Below are 23,845 nucleotides of genomic sequence, written 5' to 3' on the forward strand. Positions count from 1 at the left end.
AAGCAAAACTTATTTTTTTCAAAATTTTCGGTCTTTTTTTATTTGTTTAGCAAAAAATAAAAACTGCAGAGGTGATCAAATACCACCAAAAGAAAGCTCTATTTGTTGGAAAAAAATGATAAAAATTTAGTTTGGGTATAGTGTTGTATGACCGCGCAATTGTCTTTCAAACTGCGACAGCACTAAAAGCTGAAAATTGGTCTGGGCAGGAAGGTGTATAAGTGCCCTGTATTGAAGTGGTTAATGTCCATCATTAATGTCCATCCTAAGACCCAGCACTGCTACTTCTCAGACTATACTGACAAACTGTACGCTATCATTTTTGTATTGTATCACTGGTCAAATGCTGCTGCCATTTTCATTCTTAACCGCATTCTTGCATAAAAAAAACCCAAAAAACGTGACTTTCACAAACATTTACTGGAGAAGAAACAATCACTCCCATTTAAAACACATGCCGATGGATGGTTCGCCACCAGAAAATCTTGGTATAAGTCACATTCTCTACTTTATCAATAGACCCTATAGTGTTCCAGAAGGAGGTGATAGCACAATGTATTAACAAAATATATTAGTGTTAATTTAAAAGAAAGTCTACTGTGAAACTTATTGAGATATATAACATTTGTAATAGTTTTGGTAATCAGATATACAGAGTAAACCATTTTGTAATGGTCCCTGCTGGCTTTAGATGCAAGGCATCAAATGTATTGTTCAAGAGATAGAACCAAGTAAAAAGTGTCCAGTAACAACATCATGAACTCTATATATCTAAAAAAAATTAAAGAATATGTTAACCCAACATATCATATTCCTGATATGTGTCTGCTGCACAATGTATTTGTATAAAAAAGTATCCTCTTCTCTTGTATTACTTCCTGTGTGAAATACTTTGTGTTCCTGCAAGTCACTCTGCTTATCTATCAAAAACTGACCACGCTAGGCATGAGAGCACAGCTTAGTCAGTTTTCAGTGATCAGACTCAACACACACATCCCTACAGAGCCATTCACTGGGAAGTTCAGTGTACTGCTGTTTCTCCTTCCCTAGCTCTCTGAGCTCTTTATGTTGAAGGTTTATATATACATAAACAAATGCCTTTCATTTCTATTCTAAATTAAATAGATTATTTTAAAAGTTGGGGTTCACATATACTTTAAATGACCAATTGCTGAGTTTGACTTCAATGTAGAAGAATAACAAGCAAAAAAAAAAAAAAGATCAAAACAGTAAGCAGAGCTGAAATAATCTGACAATAAGCCAACATAGTTCTTTGCTCTTGATCCCCAAGAGGGTGACAAGTAAAGGTTTTACGATGTAAGCATTAGACTCTTACCACTGTGACCCGGCTTCTGTCTTCTGTGTTGTAAGAACAACTAGTGATCAGCAAATCCCCCTGTGAGGTCAAAGAAAACACTCTGTGAAACTCATATGACTAAATGCTTCTGTCCCACCGGCACAGATGAGACTAACCAGAGATACACTTCATAGCTACATTGCCTGTACTACAATGTATTTTACATATGGTATTTCTGGGGCTTGCGGGTTTTTCCAGCTTGAATATGGCTCAAAAGAGCTGTGGAGATGTTTAATAAATGTGTACATATTTAGGCAGCATGTGCAGTATACATCAACAGTTCTGGATGTATGAATTGAATAAATAGTTCTATATTTATGCTGTATCTAGGGTATAAACCAGTGGTTCTAGATGGATAATTGGATAAAATGCTTCCATATGTAGGCTGTATTGGTGTTAGAAAAAAAAAACAGTGTTTTTGGATGTACAGTTGGATAAATTGTTCTAGATTTAGCTTGCATCTCTATCTGTATATTTTTATGTTTCAAAACAACCTTTATATGAAGGCACATTATTATTATTATTATTATTATACACGATTTATATAGCGCCGACAGTTTACGCAGCGATTTACAACATGAGGGCAGACAGTACAATTACAATACAATTTAATACAGGAGGAATCAGAGGGCCCTGCTCGTTAGAGCTTACAATCTGGACTTTAGTTTGGGTGTGAATCCCACATCTCTTTTTCATTATTATTAGGCCTCACGTACACTGCTGCTGGTAAACGGACGTTTAGGAGCAGTTGGGCATTTTTTTTCAACTGCTCCTGAACCCTCCTCTATGTTATCTTATCAGTACATCTACACTGGTTCGTTTATAGTAATTTCTAGGCAGTTGTATATAGAGGCTTTTTTTGGAACCCAAAAAAAATGCGTTCAGAAGCTGTGTTTAGAGGCATTTGAAACAACAAATCGTTTACAGGCGTTTTTTCATTTTTGGCTATTTTGAAAAAAAAAAAAAAAAAATATATATATATATATATATATATATATATATATATATATATATATATTTTTTTTTTTTTTTTTTTTTTCTTTTTTCAAACGCTTCTAGATGCAAACGCGGCTAAATGCGACTAAACGCGGCATGTAAAGGCCGTTTTTAAACGCCGGTTTCTAGCTGTCGAGTTAAATCTTTCAGGAGAGGTTTAACAACGTCCCGTGTATATGAAGCCTTAGTTTTTTTGCGGTCATTGCACAGTGTACACTTGTTTGTATATACATGAATTTTGCATTTTCTTGAGCGCTGCACAAAATTTTACTTTTCACCTATTTTTTTATTTACACTTGTCTTAGTGTTGTGCTGGCTGCTATTAGATATATGTCAGCACGCTATACACCAATTTTTGTATCTGTGGTATAAACCATCAGTTCTGGATGGACAGCCCATAAAATATGTACTGTGTATTGATCTTGTATCCATGGGATAAACCAGATATTTTGGGTGGATAGTTAGATAATGGCTGTATATTTAGGCTGTAGCTGGGCTATAAACCGGTTCTAGATGTACAATTAAATAAATGACTCTATATTTGTCAAGGAAAGACTGAGCTGGGGGAGGGGGGGGGGTTCCCTCTTTGGCCAGTACTGATGTTGGGTTGGGGACCCTAAGTAGAGATACTCCACCAATCAGAGGTGAAGCTGTGAATGTGTTGGGGTGGTACAGAGGTAAAAGCTGTAGATGGAGGGGGAGATGCAGGGGTGAGAGCTATGGATAATGGTGGGGGCTAGGTACAGAGGTGAGAGCTGTGGATGGAGTAGGAGGGTGCAGAGGTGAGCAGAGGTGAGAGCTGTGGATGGGAGTAAGCTGTGGAAGCAGAAATTTGATGTAGTTGGGGAGGAAGCACAGAAATTAACTGTGGACGGGGGGGGGGGGGGGGCAGTGGTAAGAAGTGGAAGAGGGGTGCAGAGGTGAGCAATAGGTGGTTACATAGTGTGTAGTTCTATATACATTTGTAGTGGTCAGGAGTATGCAATATACAACACAGCAAACAGATTGCGGTAGTCAAGATTTTATAACATGCAATGTACATTACACTCTACTGTATGCTGTGCTGTGTGGTACATACATTTTACTGTTTTGTTTTACACACTTATGGCTGCTGCGCTCTGTACTAAACGTTACATAACTCTGCCTATTGCACTCCATACCATACATTATATACTCCTGACCCCTAAACTCGCTATATGGTATATTGTAATCACATACTGTACTTCTGATGAAAGTGTTCTTTGTCTTAACTGTTGTTGGTCATTAAATATTCCCTGACTGTTTTAAGGATGTTCCTCTTTAAGGCTAAGTTTACACTAGCTTCAAAAGCAGGCGTTTCATGAGTGTTTTCAAAGTTTCACGAACGCCTGTCAAAACTGTGTGCATTGTAGCCCCCAGTGTTAATCACATGCTTGCGTTAGCACCGTGTCAAATATTGACCCGACAAGTCTCATTTGCCAGGCTTTTCCACTTTTTCCAAACACTTCTATTACCACTCCCAAAAGGTGATTACAGCACACTAGCCATCCACCGTTCACTATGGCGCAGGAGGAGCACCAAATCATTTTTCAATTTGGAGTGCATAGGACTGCCTCAGCTCTTTCACAATCCTACCAACACCTTTGCTGCGGCTCACTGTGCTGCAGAGACAGGAAAGGTACTGCAACATACAGTGTACAGGTTGCTGTACTAACCCTGTCATACAAAGGGCGAATCTTATATCTCTCAGAGATTCTAGTTGCATCGTACACCAATCACAGTTCCCAGTTCCACAATTTCTGTGGCTAACACATAGCTAAATATAAGTGTCCCAGATAGAGTCAAAAGAACAAACGTGTGTGGGTAGATCTCATTAGTGGTGTCTCCGAGAGATATATGAAGCCAGTGGGTGCTTCAGACCACAGATGTACGTATAAAACTGAAGTGTCACTTAGGAGTGAGCTAGTGACATTTTTGTTACAGTAAAAAATTGGGATTGATATTGATTGATATATATATATATATATATATATATATATATATATGAATGATATGGCTCAACAAAATGTGGTTCCTCCTCTATCACCCTCTGTTGTGTATCTTTAGAATGATCTTGAATCTAAGGCTATGGAACTGCGTTCAAAGTGAAGCTGTGCAGGACAAAGCTACAGCTTTACATAAAAGCCCGCCCTTTGCCGCATATAGCTGCCTTCCCTCTTCTTTCCTGCTGCTCCGATTGTCCACTTGGAGTGAGAGTGAAGGTACTTGCAAGTATGGGTAACAGTTGACTCTCTTCTATGATAGTGCGCTGGCCAGTAGCACTGGTGGCCACTGGCCAGTAGCAGGGGTCAAGTGCAGTCATGTGAAGGCAGGGTAAAAGTTCTCCCTTCACTTCTCCAACAAAAAGCCCTGTGTAAGATGCAATCTATTTGGAGCTTACTGGTGATCAGGGCTCAAGTCCTGATCACCAGGGCTCAAGTCCACAGCAGAGAGCAGGAGGATAGTAGCAGTACACTGATATGAGTGTCTCGGTGACGGCGCCTTGCCACAGTAGAGAGGACACTGATGTGAGGGGGCAGAGGAGGACATTACTGGGAAGGAGTGAAGGGGGCAGAGGAGGACATTACTGTGGGGGGGGGAGGTGATGGGGGCAGAGGAGGACATTACTGGGGGTGAGGTGAAGGGGGCAGAGGAGGACATTTTTTTTAACTTTATAATCTTTATTGAGGCATTTTTCATTAAACATCTTACCATACAATCAACCATATTCCCTCTCCCCCTCCCCCCACCAATCTACATATACAAACACAAAAGTAAAGTGGGAAACATAAGCTACAAGCTTCTCAAGTGTTCTTTAGAGAACCCTACTATCTTCCACTCATTCCCCATTCAATTTCTCCAAGCTCCTCCCACAGCAACCCCACTCCAGCCATTCAACCTCCGCAGTCACTCCCAACAAACTCACCCTCCCATCTAACACCTTTCACTCTCATTCACTATTTCATTATGTCACATCCTGTCTTTATTAACTTTATTCCCTCCCTATTTAGGCATTGATACCTCTACCCCTTCCACCTCCCCTTTCTTCTCTAACTTTATACAGGAAATTCCTCCCTCATTTTCTTCCTACAACCTCCTCTGAGGGAGGGTATCCTTTTATATCCCACCAAGGTTTCCAAATCTCGTCATATTTCTTTATGCCAACTTGTCTAACATATACCGACTTTTCCTTCAAAATTGTCTCATTCATGCCGCGTTCCCATTCTCATTAAAATGCTCATGAAGGGAACCCCCGTGTGAGTATAGTGAGGCCTCTAGCACATGTCGGATATGAAGATGCCATCAGACATGTGCTAGAGGCCTCACTATACTCACACGGGGGTGCCACAGGACACAGGCCACCAACAAGAGTGCCAAGGACTGACTTGCTGCGAGTGCGAGGACCCCTGCGGTTGGTACAGAGATACATCTAGACTGACGGAGGTCATCCCAGATGCAAAGATATAGATTTTGACCGGCGCAAGTTCTGTTTTTTTCTGGTGAGTGCGAGACTGGCGCAAGTTCTGATTTTTTCTGGTGAGTGCTAGACCATAGGGGTGATTACTCACGTGGTGTGGTGACGGGATCCTAATTTGGAAAGCATTCCCTTCATGAACATTTCATTCGTTCCCAATTTGATCAATTTCGGACAAATAAACATTCACTTGATTTATTTGTTTATTTTGGATCACTTTAAGCGCTGCTAATGTTATGGTTTGACTGTAGCATATGTTTGAATGTTTTATTTTGTTTACAGCAGCTGCTATTCATGTTTTTATAAAATTACCATTCTTATTTGATGATACAAGAATCATTTAGCTATTGTTGATCAATCACTTTCATTAGATTATATAAAAGTCATGTGTAAGCTCCAATGAGGTCACCCGGAGGGGCCAAGTCTTGGGAAAAAAGTATGGGAACTCACCCAAGATTCTCTCCCCCACCCCACCTCAAAAAGTGCGTTCCCATTCGTTCCTGCAGGAATTGAGCCTTGCCCCCACAGCACTGTCCTTCTCTGCCCCCCCCCCCCCCAGAAATGTCCTCTGCTGCCCCCTTCATCCCCCCCCCCCTGTAATGTCCACCTCTGCCCCATTCACCTCACCCCCAGTAATGTTACTTTACTATGCATGCACAAAGCACAGGTTCACTGTATGTGTGTTCTCTGGTTTAATGACCAACCTTCCACTGAGCCCATTACAGTCCCACCACAGCACTGGAATATGAGAAAGAGGTTATGTAAAACCATGTGACTGGAGGCTGCAGTCCCACAAGCACTGGTCATCCAAACATGCTTACGATTCTGAAAATAGGAGGACATTTTGATTTTAGCACAGATGCGTGTAGGCAGGTGGAGTCTACTTTCTCCATGTAGGTGTCTCTCATCCGCAGTGACATTGCAGTTGGAGAGGAAGTCAAGGGGAACATGGTTCCTCTAAAGCAGGGATATGCAATTAGTGGACCTACAGCTGCTGCAAAACTACAAGTCTCATCATGCCTCTGCCTGGGTGTCATGCTTGTGGCTGTCAGAGTCTTGCTATGCCTCATGGGACTTGTAGTTCTGCAACAGCTGGAGGTCTGCTAATTGCATATCCCTGCTCTATAGTTTCCTGGGTCACTGGGGAAGCTATCCAAATGGATGCTGCCAATCCCATGTTACTCTAGCAGCCATCTTGGGTCAGGCAGAACCTTTTTAACACCCTGGCTCCCACGCCTGGTGCACATTTTGCAAGTGGGGACAGGTACCCTGCCTAGTAGGGACAGAACTAGCAACAGGGAAAGGTTCCTGATGGGGAGGGAAAGCATAGGCCTCACAACTTCTCTTGCCATTTTCCATTTTGGTCAAGAGACAGCCAGACAGCATTCTGCTGCTATCAGTTCAGCTGAAACCTGCTCTCTACACACTGTTGGACCTGTGAGTGTTTCCAGTTGGGTTGCCTTCCTACTGAGTTTATTGTAAACTGTTGTTGCATTATTTTAATACAAGTTCTTTCATCACACTTGGACTTTGTGTGATATTGCCTCTGCACCCCACCTACATGCGTGTTGGTTAACACATGTAGCAAGCTGAGTTCAGTTAGATCAGTAAAGCAGACACTGGATTACATAGACTATACATACTCTCTAAAAATTGCATACTTTTGTTCAAAACCAGGAAATTTTTTCCAAAGATGTTTTGTAAAAGTGTTCAAGTCAATATATTTTATTTTATAAAAAGGTAATTTGTGTTGCAGCATACTGCAATCCAGATGTACATACTTAAGGATGTTACCCTGTAGGTGGCACCGCAGTATTGGTAGAGCTCATATGCACATATCACACAGATTTCTGTTTTTATATGCAGAAAATGAAGGAATAATCGGAAATAAATAAGTTAAGAAAGTTATTTTAACCATTATCGTAAATTCAATCTTCTCTGTCTGAATTTAACATAAAAAGGTTATTAGATTTTCTGATATTAGATTTACAGTGGGTATAAAAAGTCTACACACCCGTTAAAATGTCAGGTTTCTGTGATGTAAAAAAATGAGACAGAGATAAATCATTTCAGAACATTTTCCACCTTTAATGTCACCTATAAACTGTACAACTCAATTGAAAAACAAACTGAACTGCACACCCTCTTATAACTGGGGTTGTAGACGTGTTCAGAATTAAGCAATTACATTCAAACTGATGTTAAATAAGAGCCAGTACACACCTGACATCATTTAGAGTGCCTCTAATTAACCCTAAATAAAGTTCAGCTGTTCTAGTAGGTCTTTCCTGACTTTTTCTTAGTTGCATCCTACAGCAAAAGTCATGGTGCGCAGAGAGCTTTCAAACCAAGAGAATGATCTCATTGTTAAAAGGTATTAGTCAGCAGAAGGGTACAAAAGAATTTCCAAGGCATTAGACATACCATGGAACACAGTGAATACAGTCATCATCAAGTAGAGAAAATATGGCACAGTGACATTACAAAGAACTGGACGTCCCTCAAAAATTGATGAAAAGACGAGAAGAAAACTGGTCAGGGAGGCTGCCAAGAGGCCTACAGCAACATTAAAGGAGCTGCAGGAATATCTGGCAAGTACTGGCTGTGTGGTACATGTGACAAAAATCTCCTGTATTCTTCATATGTCTGGGCTATGGGGTAGAGTGGCAAGACGGAAGCCTTTTCTTACGAAGAAAAACATCCAAGCCCGGCTAAATTTTGCAAAAACAGACCTGAAGTCTCCCAAAAGCATGTGGGAAAATATGTTATGGTCTGATGAAACCAAGGTTAAACTTTTTTGGCTGTAATTCCAAAAGATAAGTTTGGTGCAAAAACAACACTGCACCTCTCCAAAAGAACACCATACCCACCGTGAAGCATGGTGGTGGCAGCATCATGCTTTGGGGCTGTTTATCTTCAGCTGCAACAGGGGCCTTGGTCAAGGTAGAGGGAATTATGACCAGTTCCAAATACCAGTCAATATTGACACAAAACCTTCAGGCTTCTGCTAGAAAGCTGAACATGAAGGGGAACTTCACCTTTCAGCATTAGAACGACTCAAAACATACATCCAAATCAACAAAGGCATGGCTTCACCAGAAGAAGATTAAAGTTTTGGATTGGTCCAGCCAGAGCCTAGACCTGAATCCTATTGAAAATCTGTGGGATGATATGAAGAGGGCTGTGCACAGGAGATGCCCTTGCAATCTGACAGATTTGGAATGTTTTTGCAAAGAAGAGTGGGCAAATATTGCCAAGTCAAGATGTGCCATGCTTATAGACTCATACCCAAAAAACTGAGTGCTATAATAAAATCAAAAGGTGCTTCAACAAAGTATTAGTTTAAGGGTGTGCACACTTATGCAACCATATTATTTTAGTTTTTTATTTTTACTTTCCTCCACCTTAAAAATTTCAGTTTGTTGTTCAACTGAGTTGTACAGTTTATAGGTCACATTAAAGGTAAAAAAATCTAAAATGATTTATCTTTGTCTCATTTTTTTACATCACAGAAACCTGACATTTTAACAGGGGTTTGTAGACTTGTTATATCCACTATAGATTGTCAAACTTTTTTTAGAAGTTTTGAAAAATTAAAAATGAGTTAGATCACCCCCTATATAAGTGAATTTTAAATGACTAGTGTACCTGATGGGGCAGCTAAGGACAACCCCATTCTGTGGCAGGACTAGATTTGGGGTGGCAGAAAAAAAGACTTAGTTTTCTCTTGTATAGTTATTAGCCATGTTTTTCCTCTTGATCAATAGAAACACTGCTAACTCTTATAAGCATATGGGTATAAGGGTTTATACATGCATGTTCAGTCACCGAGTTACTCCTATCTTCGCTCTGTTCAAGAGCTACGGTCACCAGATACTTCCAGAAGAGACAAATACCTTTGCTCCTCTTTCCTGCACGTGTTTCTCAGTGCCGGATGTAAAGAGGCCTTAGCTCTGCAAGAAAATAAAGGTTGGAGGAACAGAGAGCAAGATGGTTGCGTATAAATCCTCTTCTTTGCAGCAATATTCCCCTTCAATCCAGAAATTTCCCCATAGTACTTTTTTTTGTTTCTATTTGTTCTTGGTGTGATGGCCAGCATCATTCAAGCCCTTTCCCTTGAGCTTAGGCTTGGAGCCTCCTCTCCTCCAGCCTGTGACTGGACAGTGATAGGAGAGGGAGTGAGGGGCTAATTTTTCAGTCATTTTGCTCTATCCTATTAGCAAGCTGCTTGTCAGCACTGGAACTGGATGGAGTACAGGCAACTTAATTCTTACTATCAGTCCCTCCTTGATCTGGTTTCACTGGCCAGGGACCTGGACTTATTTTAATCTCCTCTTGTCCAGGCTTCTCCGCCCCTGCGTCCACTATCGACAGTCTACAAGGTCCTTCTTTCTAAGGTTCATCCTGATATTCTGGAATACACTACTGTCACGGACCTGGCCGGGACGGAGGCTGTTGGAGAGGACTGTATGCAGGCCTGTTGCCCAGACTTGTGGTCACCGAGCTTCACACAGGAATATAAACACAATAGCTGGAGCTAATTACAATTAACAATACAAACATAACCTAATTAACCTAATTAACATGAGCTCCAATAGGAGTCGTCCCGTCTCCTACATTGTATAGAGGACAATGTGATCAGCTCATTCAATTAACACACATTACCATAAACATCAACACAGGGTTAATTAGAACAAACAACAATGAGTTGAATACCTTTAGAACCTAGACTAAACTTATTTACATTAAACCCATTATAGCTGACATCAGACAGGTGAGTGGAGATGATGACATTAGCATCTCCTCACAGGATGTGTTCCAACAGTATAATTCAGTCTTATCATTCTAATATGGCATATAAAGGGTTCCAGAGTCTGTGTGTTTTGGGGGGACATGGAGCTGAATCCATAGTAACATCAACCCCAGGGTCCCCAGGCATACAGCTCACAGAGAGCACCATTCCCCCAAATGCTAGGGCCCATAATCGGTGGGCAACAGGCCTGCATACAGTCCTCTCCAACAGCCTCCGTCCCGGCCAGGTCCGTGACAACTACCAAATGGGCCTCTAATCTTGGTGTTCAGCTATCGGTCAAGAAATGGGAGAAAACCTTTGCCTTGACCCATCGTTGTCACTAGTAAGGCCCAAGAGACCAATTTTAAACTGCTTTCCTGGTGTTTTTGGTGTCTGACTGTCCTCCACCAAATTTATCCTTCAGGTTCGGACCGATGCTGGCACTGTCAAACTGGTGTTGGTTCTCTTTTGCATGTTTGGTGGGAATGTCCTCTCATCAATGCCTTTTGGGATCTGGTTGTCCACATTTACATTATTATACTGTTACGGACTCCAAGGTTCCCAATACACCGCATGTTGTATTGCTTTCAGTTCTCACAGGCTCTAATAAGTGTATAAAAAGGGGTATTTTACATCACCGTTTGAGGGCTGCCAGAATGGATATCCCCCGCTATTGGCGTATGGCCCATATTTTGTCTTTGGTGGACTGGGTGGATTGACCACAATGAGCGCATGGAATTTCTGCTGGCACAGGAACTGGGCACCCAGGAACATTGCTATCGTACGTGGCTTGCCTGGAATATCTACAGAGAATCCACGGAACTTGTAAACCTACTAATGGGCTGAAGGCTGTCCTGCCTTTCTGGTCGGATTGGCAGTTCCCCTCTGCACCTAAGAGCATGCTTTTCCTTTCTTGTCTAGTTTTCTTCTTCCCTCCCTTCTCCTTTTCCCCGTTTTCTCCCCCCCACTTTTTTTTATATATATGTTTTTTTTTTTGTCCATGTGGGGCTTTGGTTAGTTTGGTACCATCACATCTGGCTTTTAAGCTTACTGGGGATGGAAATATGCATTTCTGACATTGTTTATGGATTGTATATACTGCATCTGATAATGATAACATGGGTTGCTTTCTGACACTGGTCATTGTGTATCTGTTCAAGCTCCGGTACTTTGGACAGTTTATCTTAGGTAGCACCCTTGCCGGCCCCTGGGAAAGGTTCCTAATTTGGAATATTGCTGTATATTTCTTAAGTGTTTTGTTTTTTGCTGTTTTCTTTTTATTTTTGTACGTGCCCCAGATTGTCGGGGCTCTGTCTGGTGTTTTGACAATCTGTATTTTAAACTTCTGATTTCTCAATAAAATTAAATTGAACATAAAAACATATTGGTGCACAGTGGTGTATTTAGGTTTTGTGCTGCCCTAGGCCAGGCCTGACTAAACTTGCGCACCCCCCTAATTTAAATATGACTCACCCCTTTCTGTCAAGGCCACACCCCTTCCTTTTTAAGATCCACCCTGTCATTTTCATGGGAGGAGGACAGAGGGACGCCTCTAGAAGAGGACAGAGAGGGACACCGCAGGAGGAGGACAGAGAGGGATGCAGCATCTTTTCATTTGAGGGGTAAGGGGATATGTGCTAGTGGTGGGGGGAGGATCAGGCCCCCCCACTAGCACATATTCTCTACCCTCCCAAAGCACCCAACAGATATCCCCTTACCCCCCTCCCATCAGTTCATGTGTGCATCTGTTATCTGCCCCCCCCTTCCTGGTTACTGTGTCCCCCTCCACTGTAAACTATACACAGACCTCAGACCAGCAACGCGGCTCTTGCACTGAAGTTGTGTCCCTCCTCTGTGGCTCCTTCTCCTCCTGGCTGTGTGCACTGGAACATTGGAGCTGAGGAGGAGGAGGAGCCGAGGAGTGTGTGTGGCTGACAGTGGGGAGAGAGATGTCGGCTGCTACGGAAAGCGGATCACCGCTTGTGGGACCCGGACGGCAGATGTCATAGGTGCCCACGCTAGCGCACCCCTGCCTGGCCAGTTACCAAAGCTCAGTGCCGGAACTTGTTGTGGCAATGGGCTCCAGGACAGTGGCGTCAATAGGGTCGGTTTACCTGGTGTGGTAAAAATTGTGTCACTCCCCCCTATTTTTGGACCGGAGACCCGGCTTTGGAGCTCGTTGTGGCGATCAATAAGGCCTAGAGGATATCAGGTTAGGCACTTCCTAATGGCTCAGTCCCTGGGAATAGTAATGATGTTACTGTCCGGGAGGAGGAGGGTGCCTTTTTCGTGGGGGGGGGCAGCTTTTTTGCCCCCCCCCCCGCAAAGTGCCGCTGCCCTAGGCCTGGGCCTTGTCGGCCTAGACCAAAACACAGCACTGTTGGTACATCTCTGCAATAAATGTAATACATGCGCATTTCCTTGTATTTTATACCTTTAAAAAAAGCTGCAAATTAAAACACCTTAAATACATGTTTATTCTGTCAGAAATAAAATGATCTCTTAAATTTACGTAGTGAGCTGAAAACATGGGAGGAACGTTACCAATAGTGTCCTAATTACTGTGTTTGCTAATCTGTTTCTGCTTCTTACAGAGTTACATAGTTAGTCTGGTTGAAAAAAGACACAAGTCAATGGGGGCAGGAGGCGGAGCCTAGCGGAGCAGACATGCATTGTTAGAGCTCCACACCGCTGAGGAGAGAAGAGAAGGACAAAGCGGAGCCTGCAGGCTCAAAAGGTATCCATTTAAACCTTTTTGCCCCAGGGAACAAACTGTGAAAGTTTGGGCAGGAAATATGGTACTGGGAGGAAACCGTGGCAGAAATAAAAATCACCTCACAAAGAGCTCACAGGCACTCACTTCAGCTGAAGCAGCTCCAGTCACCTCACAACATACAGCATCAGGGCGCTCTCACAGACAGAAAATGTCACAGCAAGACTCTCCATTTGAGTCAGATACAGAACAAATCCTCTCACAAACTTCTCCACAAGCCTCCTCAGTATCCCCAGTAATATTATTACAATTTGAAAAGATGCTTCATAAGGCTTTAAAACAAACCTCAGACCAAATAACAAAAAGCCTAACCAAAGAAATAAGAGAGCTGGGAAACCGCACCGCAGCCCTAGAAATAAAAATGGATGAAATTGAAATTACAACCCAAGAAAATATAACAGAATTGGAACAATTAAAAGAAGAGAATTTAATACTTCAAACTAAGCTCGAAGATTACGAAAATAGAGCCAGACGTTCAAACTTGCGCATAAGGGGAATACCTGAAACTGTGACAGACCTGCAATCTACTATTACTGCTCTATTACAAGAACTAAAGCCAGATATCCCTGTTGAACGTTTAGAACTGGACAGAGTACACAGAGCCCTCACAGCCAAAAAGAAAGATGGACCCCCACGTGATATAATCACAAAATTTCATTATTACAGAACGAAAGAACAAATACTAATTGCTGCAAGAGAAAAAAAGGAACTTAATTTTCAAGGACACAATTATCAAATTTTTGCTGACCTATCCCAACTTACTATTACTAAAAGACGATCCATGAAACCCCAACTAATGGAACTGCAACGCCACAACATTATGTATCAATGGGGCTTCCCCTTTTCAGTCAGATTTAACTACCAAGGTACAATTTACAGAAGCAGATCAGCAGATGAACTACAACAAACCCTTTTAAAATTAAATCTGACAGAACCCACAAGCAGCAACACTCCCACACGCAGAAGAATGGCATCATCTTCACCTTCAGGCAGCACCCAGAAAATTTCAGAACAAAATGGGAATCATCATTCTCACAAAAGAGGCCGTTATGCCACATCATCCATGGACCAAGAAGATTCAATGGACTGACATCCTAATTCCTGATATTTCTTCATTTATTATACTAAGAGATGGTTCTCTATAAAAAACCTATATTTATAACTGAATGTAACTGCATTCTGATAGTCACACACTGTGTGGGATCATGTTACATTCCAGTTATATTTCATATAGCCTTAGAATATATAAGTGAAATAAGGAAATTCATGTTCAGTTATATATTATCAGGTAATAACAATAGATTTATTACTTTTTAGGACAAATATGTTCAATAATCCAGAAGTAATGGAAGCTTTTTCTTTCTTTTCTTAAACAAATATATTATTACCTAACTAGTTCCTAGAATTATGTTTTTTTGTTTATTCTAATCTGAAGCAATAAAACCTCAATTTTATGAGTTAACATATCTAAACAGTTACATATGAATAAAATATGTAATTGTTTACTCTAAAAGGGTTAAAATCCCAAAATAATTCAAACTATCTTCATCAATACCAAAGTTATTAACAGTACCTTTCTAACTGAATTATTTAGCCTAGGGCAAGACTAACCATATACAACCACCCTGGAATAAATAATTTCAACAAAAACTATATTCTGCACTCCAATTAATGAAACATCATTTTGATGTCTTTTGACATAGCACTTCTCTCCTGTAAGCGGAAGATCCGTGTACCCCCATTAGCCCTCCTCATTCTCCCAACCATATTATATGGGAGTGTGACGAAGGCACTTATTCCCCTGAGAGAGATATTTATTCTCTTTCACGGGTAAATTGTGATTACTTGCAAAAAATAATTTATACAATGTATCATCTAATCTCATATGTTTTTTGTTTACTCTTTATTCCAGAATTCACTGGTTTCTTTTCTATCTATTCATCTCTTCAGTCCACACAGGTTGATCTGCGCAGTCAGCTCTGCATAACAAAAAGTAAGTCAAAACTATTTGATCTATTGCCATGGCACCACTGAATATACTTTCCCTGAATGTTCAGGGAATAAATGTCCCTCAAAAAAGGACCAAAGCCTTCCGTACTTTCCATAACAAGAAGGCTCACATAGTATGCCTCCAAGAAACACACTTCACCAAAGATTCTACTCCAAAATATATTTCTCCTTTTTATCAACAAATTTACACGGCTTCTGCCTGTACCAAGCAAAGGGGAACTCTAATTGCATTTCACCGATCCACACCATTCACCTTATCATCAGAAATTAAAGACCCAGAAGGTAGATACCTGATACTCATGGGTTATATAATGGATACAGCAATCACGGTGATTTCCTACTACGCTCCTAACAAACAACCTACACCATTCCTCTCACATATATTACAAGTGATTAATACACACAAAATAGGAACAGTGATAATGTGTGGGGATTCGAACCAGGTCCTCCTCCCATTTCTAGATAAATCACCTTTTACACCATCCAAAATAACCTCTAGATTACCTTTTTCTCAACTTCTTTCCAAATACAATCTGGTAGATTCATGGAGAGAAAGTAACCCAATGAAAAAGAAATTCACTTATTTCTCGCACCCTCATCAAACCTTCACCAGAATAGATCATATTTTTCTAACAATAGGAATGATACCAGAAATTATTGCATCAGATATAATTCCGATTCCGTGGTCTGACCATAATGCAGTATACACTACTATAGCCTCAGCCATACCAAAAGCGCATGACCCAACGTGGTACTTACCGGACATAATGCTCAAACACCCACTACATCAGATGGCCATTGAACAAGCTTTAAAGGAATACATATCAATTAATAATACAACAGACATCTCCCCAATAACACTGTGGGAAGCTCATAAGCCTGTCTTGCGTGGTACAATACAAAGACAAATGGCACTATTTAAACGGGAACGCAAAAATCTAGCAAAAAAACTAGAACTCAATTTTAATGCAGCCTACATATCATTTCAAGATAATCCATCTCAGAGTACAAAATCTCATCTGCAAAAATCTAGATTGGAATACGATCTATTTCTCACTGAGTCAGTTGATAAATCCCTCAAACGCTCCAAACACAATTTCTACATGAATACAAACAAACCAGGTACATATTTGGCTCGGGCATTAAATTCAACTAACAAATCTTTCAAACCAATAAGTTTGAAATTATCAAAAAATGTTTACACTTGTAATCCAGTTAAAATAGTCCATAAATTTCACTCACATCTCGCAACTTTATACAAGACAAACAATGAATTTAATCCTACAGAGGCTGAATCCTTCTTCTCAAAAATAACCTTACCTGAGTCAAAAAAGCAGTTTGGATGAGCCTATAACTATAGATGAAGTTGCTAATGCCATAAAAGACCTAAAACTTAACAAAAGACCAGGCCCAGACGGCTACTCGGCTTTATACTATAAAACATTCTCAGAAATACTCTCTCCCATTCTCACTGAAACTTTTAACAAACTTCTAGATGGACATTCTTTTCGGCAAGAAACACTAATGGCAATTGTTTGTATGATCCCAAAACCCCTTTCTGATGATACTTCCTGTGTGAATTATCGGCCTATCTCTCTGTTAAACCTCGATATTAAATTATTAGCAAAAATAATAGCAAAACGCCTCAATAGCATTATAGGAAAATTAATACATAGAGATCAAGTAGGCTTCATGCCAAATAGACAGGCAGGCGATAATATACGCAGGGCAGTGTTATTGGCACATATTGCTAAAAAACGGAAAATCCCTTTATGTTTTCTATCTCTCGATATTAAGAGGGCATTTGACACAGTATCCTGGCAATATATGCAATATTCATTACAAAAATGGGGTTTTGGACCCCACTTTTTAACATGGATCAAAGCATTATATAATAAACCCAAAGCCTATATAAAATATGCTGGATACAAATCTGAAGCCTTTAATATCGAAAGAGGTACCCGACAGGGTTGCCCATTATCTCCCTTATTATTTGCCCTTATACTCGAACCCATGGCCCAATACATCAGAACAAACCAAACTATAACTGGCATTGAAGTAGGAGGTATTACACACAAATTATGTATATTTGCAGACGATATATTACTTTTTCTATCATCACCACAGGTCTCTGGTCCTAACTTAATACCAGCTCTTGATGGATTTGCAGCCCTATCCGGCCTTATGATTAATCCTAAGAAATGCCTAGTGCTTAATATTTCACTCACAAACATGGAATTGATCCCGGCTAGGGCTGCACTCCCATTCACATGGGCAGAAAAATCAATCCCATATCTTGGAATTCATTTAACAGCATCTCATTCTGACTTATTCTCAACCAATTATCCTCCTGTATTAAGACAGATCACAAATCTAATAAAACAATGGTCGCAACTTCCTTTATCCTGGATAGGGAAGATTAATGCAATCAAAATGACTATTCTACCCAAATTGCTTTATCTATTCAGAGTCCTCCCTATTCCAATTCCTTCCTATTTTTTGAGAATAGTACAAAAAAGAGCAACTTCGTTTATATGGGGCTCTTCTAAACCACGTATACCTATACACACACTACATCTTCCCAAAAATAAAGGAGGCCTGGGATACCCTAATTTTACTAACTACTACAGAGCAGCACATTTGGCCAGTCTGTCCAAATACCATGCAAAACAGGAAATCCCATTACGGGTATTTATAGAGGCTTCAGAAAATGACCCTCTATTAATATCAAATTTATTATGGCTTGATCCTAAAGACCGCTTTAAAATTCATAATCCCATAACTAAACACTTCTTATCTCTCTGGGATAAACTAAAAACCAAATATCAGTTACAATCTCCACACAATCCTCTCCTTTCTTTTATCAGAAATCCGGCCTTTTATCCGGCATGGATCTACCCAAATTCTTTTAAAGCTTGGACAACATCAGGCATTCAGACACTAAATGACTTCATAGCATCTAAATCATTCCTTTCATTCCCATCGCTTAGCGAAAAATATGATCTACCAAACTCTGAGATATTTAGATATCTCCAAATCAAAAATTTCTATACACCATTCCTAAAGGGGGATACACCATTATCCCAATTATCCATTTTTGAATCAATCTGTACAAAAGATCCATTTGCTAAAGGTACAATTTCATCACTTTATAATCAATTATATGGAGTAGCAAATCTTAATAGACCCTCTTACGTTCAGAGGTGGGAGGAGGACCTGGGACGAACTTTAGAAGACACGGACTGGTCTAATATATGGCTCACATCTAAGTCATCTTCACCCAACATCTTAGCACTGGAGACAAATTATAAAGTCCTAACTCGCTGGTACCTTGTACCCGCTAGAGTGGCAAAATATTCACCTAATACCTCAGCTCTTTGTTTTCGAGGATGCCCAGAAATAGGCACATATTTACACATATGGTGGACGTGCCCAGTAATCCAAACCTTCTGGAAGGAAGTCTTCGTGATTGCATCTAAAATATTTAAAAAAATAATACAACCAGATCCATATTTAACTTTACTTAATCTAAAACCGGAATGGTTAACACTCTCTCAATTCAAACTTATGATCCAACTAATAACGGCTGCAAAACAAACAGTGGCCAAGGCATGGAAATCTCCTACATTGGTACTAGCAGAAACAATTCACAGAATGAATAATACAATGTCCCATGCTAAGATGGTAGCCATCGATCAAAATCAAATTCCAAAATTTGAAAAACTTTGGCATCCTTGGATAAAACAACAGTTCCTGTCAAACTTCAATGACTCTGTCCTGTTGCCATGGTAACAGATTAAATGACTTACAGAGACACCCATTCTAAGGCTTCAAAGAGAACTAAAAAGAATAATAAACTGACGAGCAGGACAACCTTGTGGACCATACCTCTACCTTTCTACCCTTTTTCTTCTTTCTCTTTCCTTTTCTCCACCTTACGATTAAAGCTCATTATCAGAATTTATTTGACCTATATACACTCTACTTGTAAACAATATGTATAGTAGGTATAAATCATTTAAATACCTACAAAAGTAACTAAGGAAATGATATATATCTTTAATTTAGGTTTACGTGAACCCAATGTTTAATATTTGAAATTTCATGATATTTACCTATATAAACCCTACTGTAAAACAATGAGCTTACTTTATAGATCCTTGTAAACTTACTTTATGTATCTTTATAACATTGTATACTCAATAAACTTCTTTTGACAAGGAAAAAAGACACAAGTCCATCCAGTTCAACCAATAAAAAGGAAAAAATCAAAATGATACAATCCTATAGCAAAAGTTGATCCAAAGGAAAGCAAATAAAAACAAAACAGCAAAGCATGATCCAATTTGCTCCAGCAGGGGAAAAAGTTCCTTCCTGATCCCACAATAGGCAATTGGATATTCCCTGGATCAACTTTACCTATAAATGTTAGTATCTAGTTATATTATGCCCATTTAGGAAGGAATCCAGGCCTTTTTTTTTTTCAAGCAATCTACTGAGCTGGACAGAATCAGCTCTTGAGGGAGTCTATTCTACATTTTCACAGCTCTTACTGTGAAGAAACCTTTCCATATTCACTATATGGGCCACTTATGTATTTATACATGTTGGTCATATCCCCCCTTAATCTCCTATTCTCAAGAGAGAGAGAATTCAGTTCCTCTAATCTTTCCCCATAGCTGAGCTCCTCCATGCATCTTATCCGTTTGGTTGCTCTTCTCTGCATTTTCTCCAGTTCCCCAATATCCTTTTTGTGAACTGGTGCCCAAAATTCAACTGCATATTCCAGGTGAGGTCTTAATAATTATTTGTACAGGGATAAAAAGATGTCTCTCTCTCTGGAGTCTATACCTCTTTTAATACAAGAAAGGATTTTGCTCGCTTTGGAAACCACAGTTTGGCATTGCATGCTATTATTAAGCTTATGATCTAGCAGGACACCCAGATCCTTCTCCACCATTGATTCCCCCAGCTGTACCCCCCCCCCCCAGTATGTATGATGCATGCAGACTCTTAGCCCCCAAGTGCATAACTTTACATTGATCAACATTAAACCTCATTTGCCACATAATTGCCTAATTAAACAGTGCATAGCTTGATGTCATCTGCAAAAACTGAAATGGTACCTTAATCTCAGACCCATACAATTTATTAATATATTTAAAAAGTAATAATATATTTTATATCTCAAGTTAGAGGATTCCTGTAATCCAAGGGGAGAACTGGGCAGAGCAGTGTCAGCTTCCCTACAACAATCTTGTGAAATACAGTAATGTTTAACAATTCAGAAAAATATTTTTCAAAATTATTTTTGTATCCCACTTGTGATTTGTTTTAAAGCAATATGAAAGAATTTAGCACAATATAATCTGACTTACTGGCAAGACTTGGACGGGCTTCTTTAGCATCCTGATTTCCTGTTGGCAGTAAAATAAAATGTGTGAGGGCAAATTAATTCACAATGAACAGAATTTTAAAATGGTCTGCGGAATGCCAGTGAGTAGTATATAATCATTATCCACCATCGTTTTGTCTCGGAAGAAAACTCCACTTTTAAACTTTTTCCCCAATCACTTTATTGCACATTTCAGCCCATTTCTAAAGATGTTGTCACCTGTTCTCATATGCTGTTCCATGTGCTGCCTCTGAGGGTTTAAAGATTTAAATTCTGAATGCAAATCCCATAATGCCACTCATTCAGTAAGTGTCGCGTGTGCAGATACTCATTGTCAGTTAAAAGATGAACTATGCTATAATATAGATAGAAAATTGGGGCATCATGTTTGTATAGTCTACATGCTACAGTATTTGAAAATAAAGTGGCAAAAATTTTACTTACCTGTAAAATTATTTTCCTGTAGTACATCACGAGACACAGAGCAGGCTATAAATAATGACTACCTGATTTAAATGGACACTCACAGGAACAAACAGACAGGAAGTCCTGACCTATATAACCATTCCCATACAGAAAGTACCTCAGGTTTGTAGCAAGCAATGAACCCCAGAAAGAGGGATGAGACCTCAAAGCATTTTCACCCTGTGACTGAGGACTAGAAGAAGGGCCTAAAGAATATTTTGACTAATGACGACTCAGCTGGAGGTAACCCGAAGCCAGAACGAACCATTTCAGAAGGGGATATACTAACACTCTCGGAGCTCGGGAAACCGAAAGCCCCTTAGCTTGCTTGGGCTTGGAGTTCTCAGAGAAAGACTCCAATGTCTGACCTTCTTCAAGTTCTACTCTGACCATCTCCCCATCAACATTCCTCCTCCTAAGTCAGATGGGGATCTGGAAAAAAGGACCTCTTCCGCTTCTTACCATCCTTTGCCCTTTGCCATGGAGATGAACAAGCCAGCAATCTTTCTTTCCAGGCCCGCCAATGCTGCAGCCAAGTCATCCTTAGTGAAATAGGTCAAGTTTGGGGCCCCACCACTGGCCAAAATACCAGATGGATGCAGTGGTTCAGATGCACCAGTCACTTCTGGTCTATCAGCAGATGCAAAGGGAGAGTTCCCTCACTTCCTCTGTAGTCGCTCGGGCAATGACGACAGTTCTTACCTGAAAATGTGGACTGAAATGTTTATCTATATTGACAATCTCAACTTGTTTGCCATCCCGGACATTTATGGTGGTCACTGTACGCCCAGTTAGGTGTGTGTGGAGCTGAGAAGCAAATATTTGAATTCCATCTGGAGGAAGTGCCTGCAATCAAAATAGGCAGCCATTGTTAATGGAAAAACCTGACATAGACTGTAACACTTCCCCCAAACATGTTGTTACTGTTACTGTCTGTATCCCTGTTGGTGAGATTTTCCCTTCTGTCCCAGGAGCCATATAGGAAGTGAGGGAAAATCTCCCCTATGGAAACTGAGAGAACAAAATCTAAGCTGACCCTTCCTTGCTTTATTAAAACAGCATATTTTAGCTGAGGGTTATGCTTTAAGCTGCATAGAGTTAGATAGATAGATAGATAGATAGATAGATAGATAGATAGATAGATAGATAGATAGATAGATAGATAGATAGATATCACCATATTATATAGAGTCTCAGGGTCAGGTCAGGTGACATGTTAAATTCCAAGCTACGTTCATTGGGAATCTAACAGGTTAACTTTTACTCAAGGAGCCCCAAATTAAACTTGTTGCGATTCTTCCAGTTTTCAAATCATCTGCGGCAAACATGTCAGTCTGCTTTAAACACCTGACTGTAATTATAACTTTAAAGCAGAAGAAAAAAATAAAATTTGTGTTTTCCCTATGCTGCTCAATAATTAATGCCTCCCCGCTTCATTTAAATGTTGTTTCTGCCTGAACGGACAAGGTGGGCCGATCAAGGAAATGGGGAAGGATATGGAAGCTTTCTTTGCAGAAAAAGAACTTTGTTTTGTCGGTAAAGCCTCAGTTATAAAATATCCACCAGCAACTCAGCAGCTATTGCGCAACTAAAGGACTCAGCAGAATCTACTAGCCAAGACAATCCACTGGCTGTTTTCTAACTGTTACGATTTTTGAGCTGTACATTAAAATTAATGAAATAAATAATTAAAAATTAAACAATGTATTCTTTAATACCTTGACTAGAAACAGGATTTTTAAACACTGACATTTATCTATAGGAATATATACATTAAAGTGGATGTAAATCCTCTCCTATACCCAGTGAAGTGAATAGCCTCAGATGATGCACAGAAATTAAACAAATCTCCCTACATAAGTTGTATTTGTTTATCTGATGTCTTCAGCTTTATATACTGTTTAGAAAGTGTACATTGTGTCAGATTTTTTTCTGCCTGTTTCAGCTGTGGGAGTGGAGTCTTGGCATACACTGTGTGACAGCTGATTGGAGGGAAGGCACCCCCCCCCCCTCCACATAGGCAAAGGAACGAAGATACTTGCAGAGCTGTGCTGTGAATAGACAAACCCTCTGCTAACCTATTTTAAGCACTCACCCCACCAATTTCCAGCTGCTTTTATCTCCCCTGTCAGAGAGCTTGTCAGAAGTTATCATGCTGATAACAGAAGAATGGAGCTGCATAAAGACATGGGGCTTTGGAGAGAGATCCGTAAACACTACAGATATATGTGCCTAGGTCAAATTTCATGAATTAGGTTTACATTCACTTTAAGCTGGTTAGTGATTTGTTTTATGTGTATATGTGTAATCCTTAAGTGTGTAAGGATTTAAAACAATTAGTCATTTAGGATCACCCCAATACTTCAGTAGTCATCCTTAAATTATTTTAATATGCAGGATTAGTTATTTTTCATATTTGCCCCTTACCTAGATTGAGGATGATTCTGGAGACTGATAGTCAATACTGAGAAACCCCCTAAGGTTTGATATTTATTGTTCTGTTAACCTCATTATCTCATGTTGATTACATATGCTGCCTCCCAGCTCATGAGTTTACACAATAG

General features: G+C 40.0%; 1 protein-coding gene across 1 annotated transcript in view; it reads right to left on the reverse strand.

Annotated features, from left to right (window-relative positions):
- DBH (dopamine beta-hydroxylase) overlaps window positions 1–23,845 on the reverse strand; it is a 201,890-nt gene that overhangs the window by 56,135 nt on the left and 121,910 nt on the right. Inside the window, exons 7-9 of the mRNA XM_073599672.1 lie at window positions 21,984–22,127; window positions 20,800–20,838; window positions 1,337–1,396 (exon numbers count right to left, since the gene is read on the reverse strand). Coding sequence (XP_073455773.1) covers window positions 1,337–1,396; window positions 20,800–20,838; window positions 21,984–22,127 — 243 coding nt within the window. The remainder of the gene's footprint in view (window positions 1–1,336; window positions 1,397–20,799; window positions 20,839–21,983; window positions 22,128–23,845) is intronic.

Source organism: Aquarana catesbeiana, linkage group LG09, assembly GCF_042186555.1.
Source record: "Aquarana catesbeiana isolate 2022-GZ linkage group LG09, ASM4218655v1, whole genome shotgun sequence".
Taxonomy (NCBI): domain Eukaryota; kingdom Metazoa; phylum Chordata; class Amphibia; order Anura; family Ranidae; genus Aquarana; species Aquarana catesbeiana.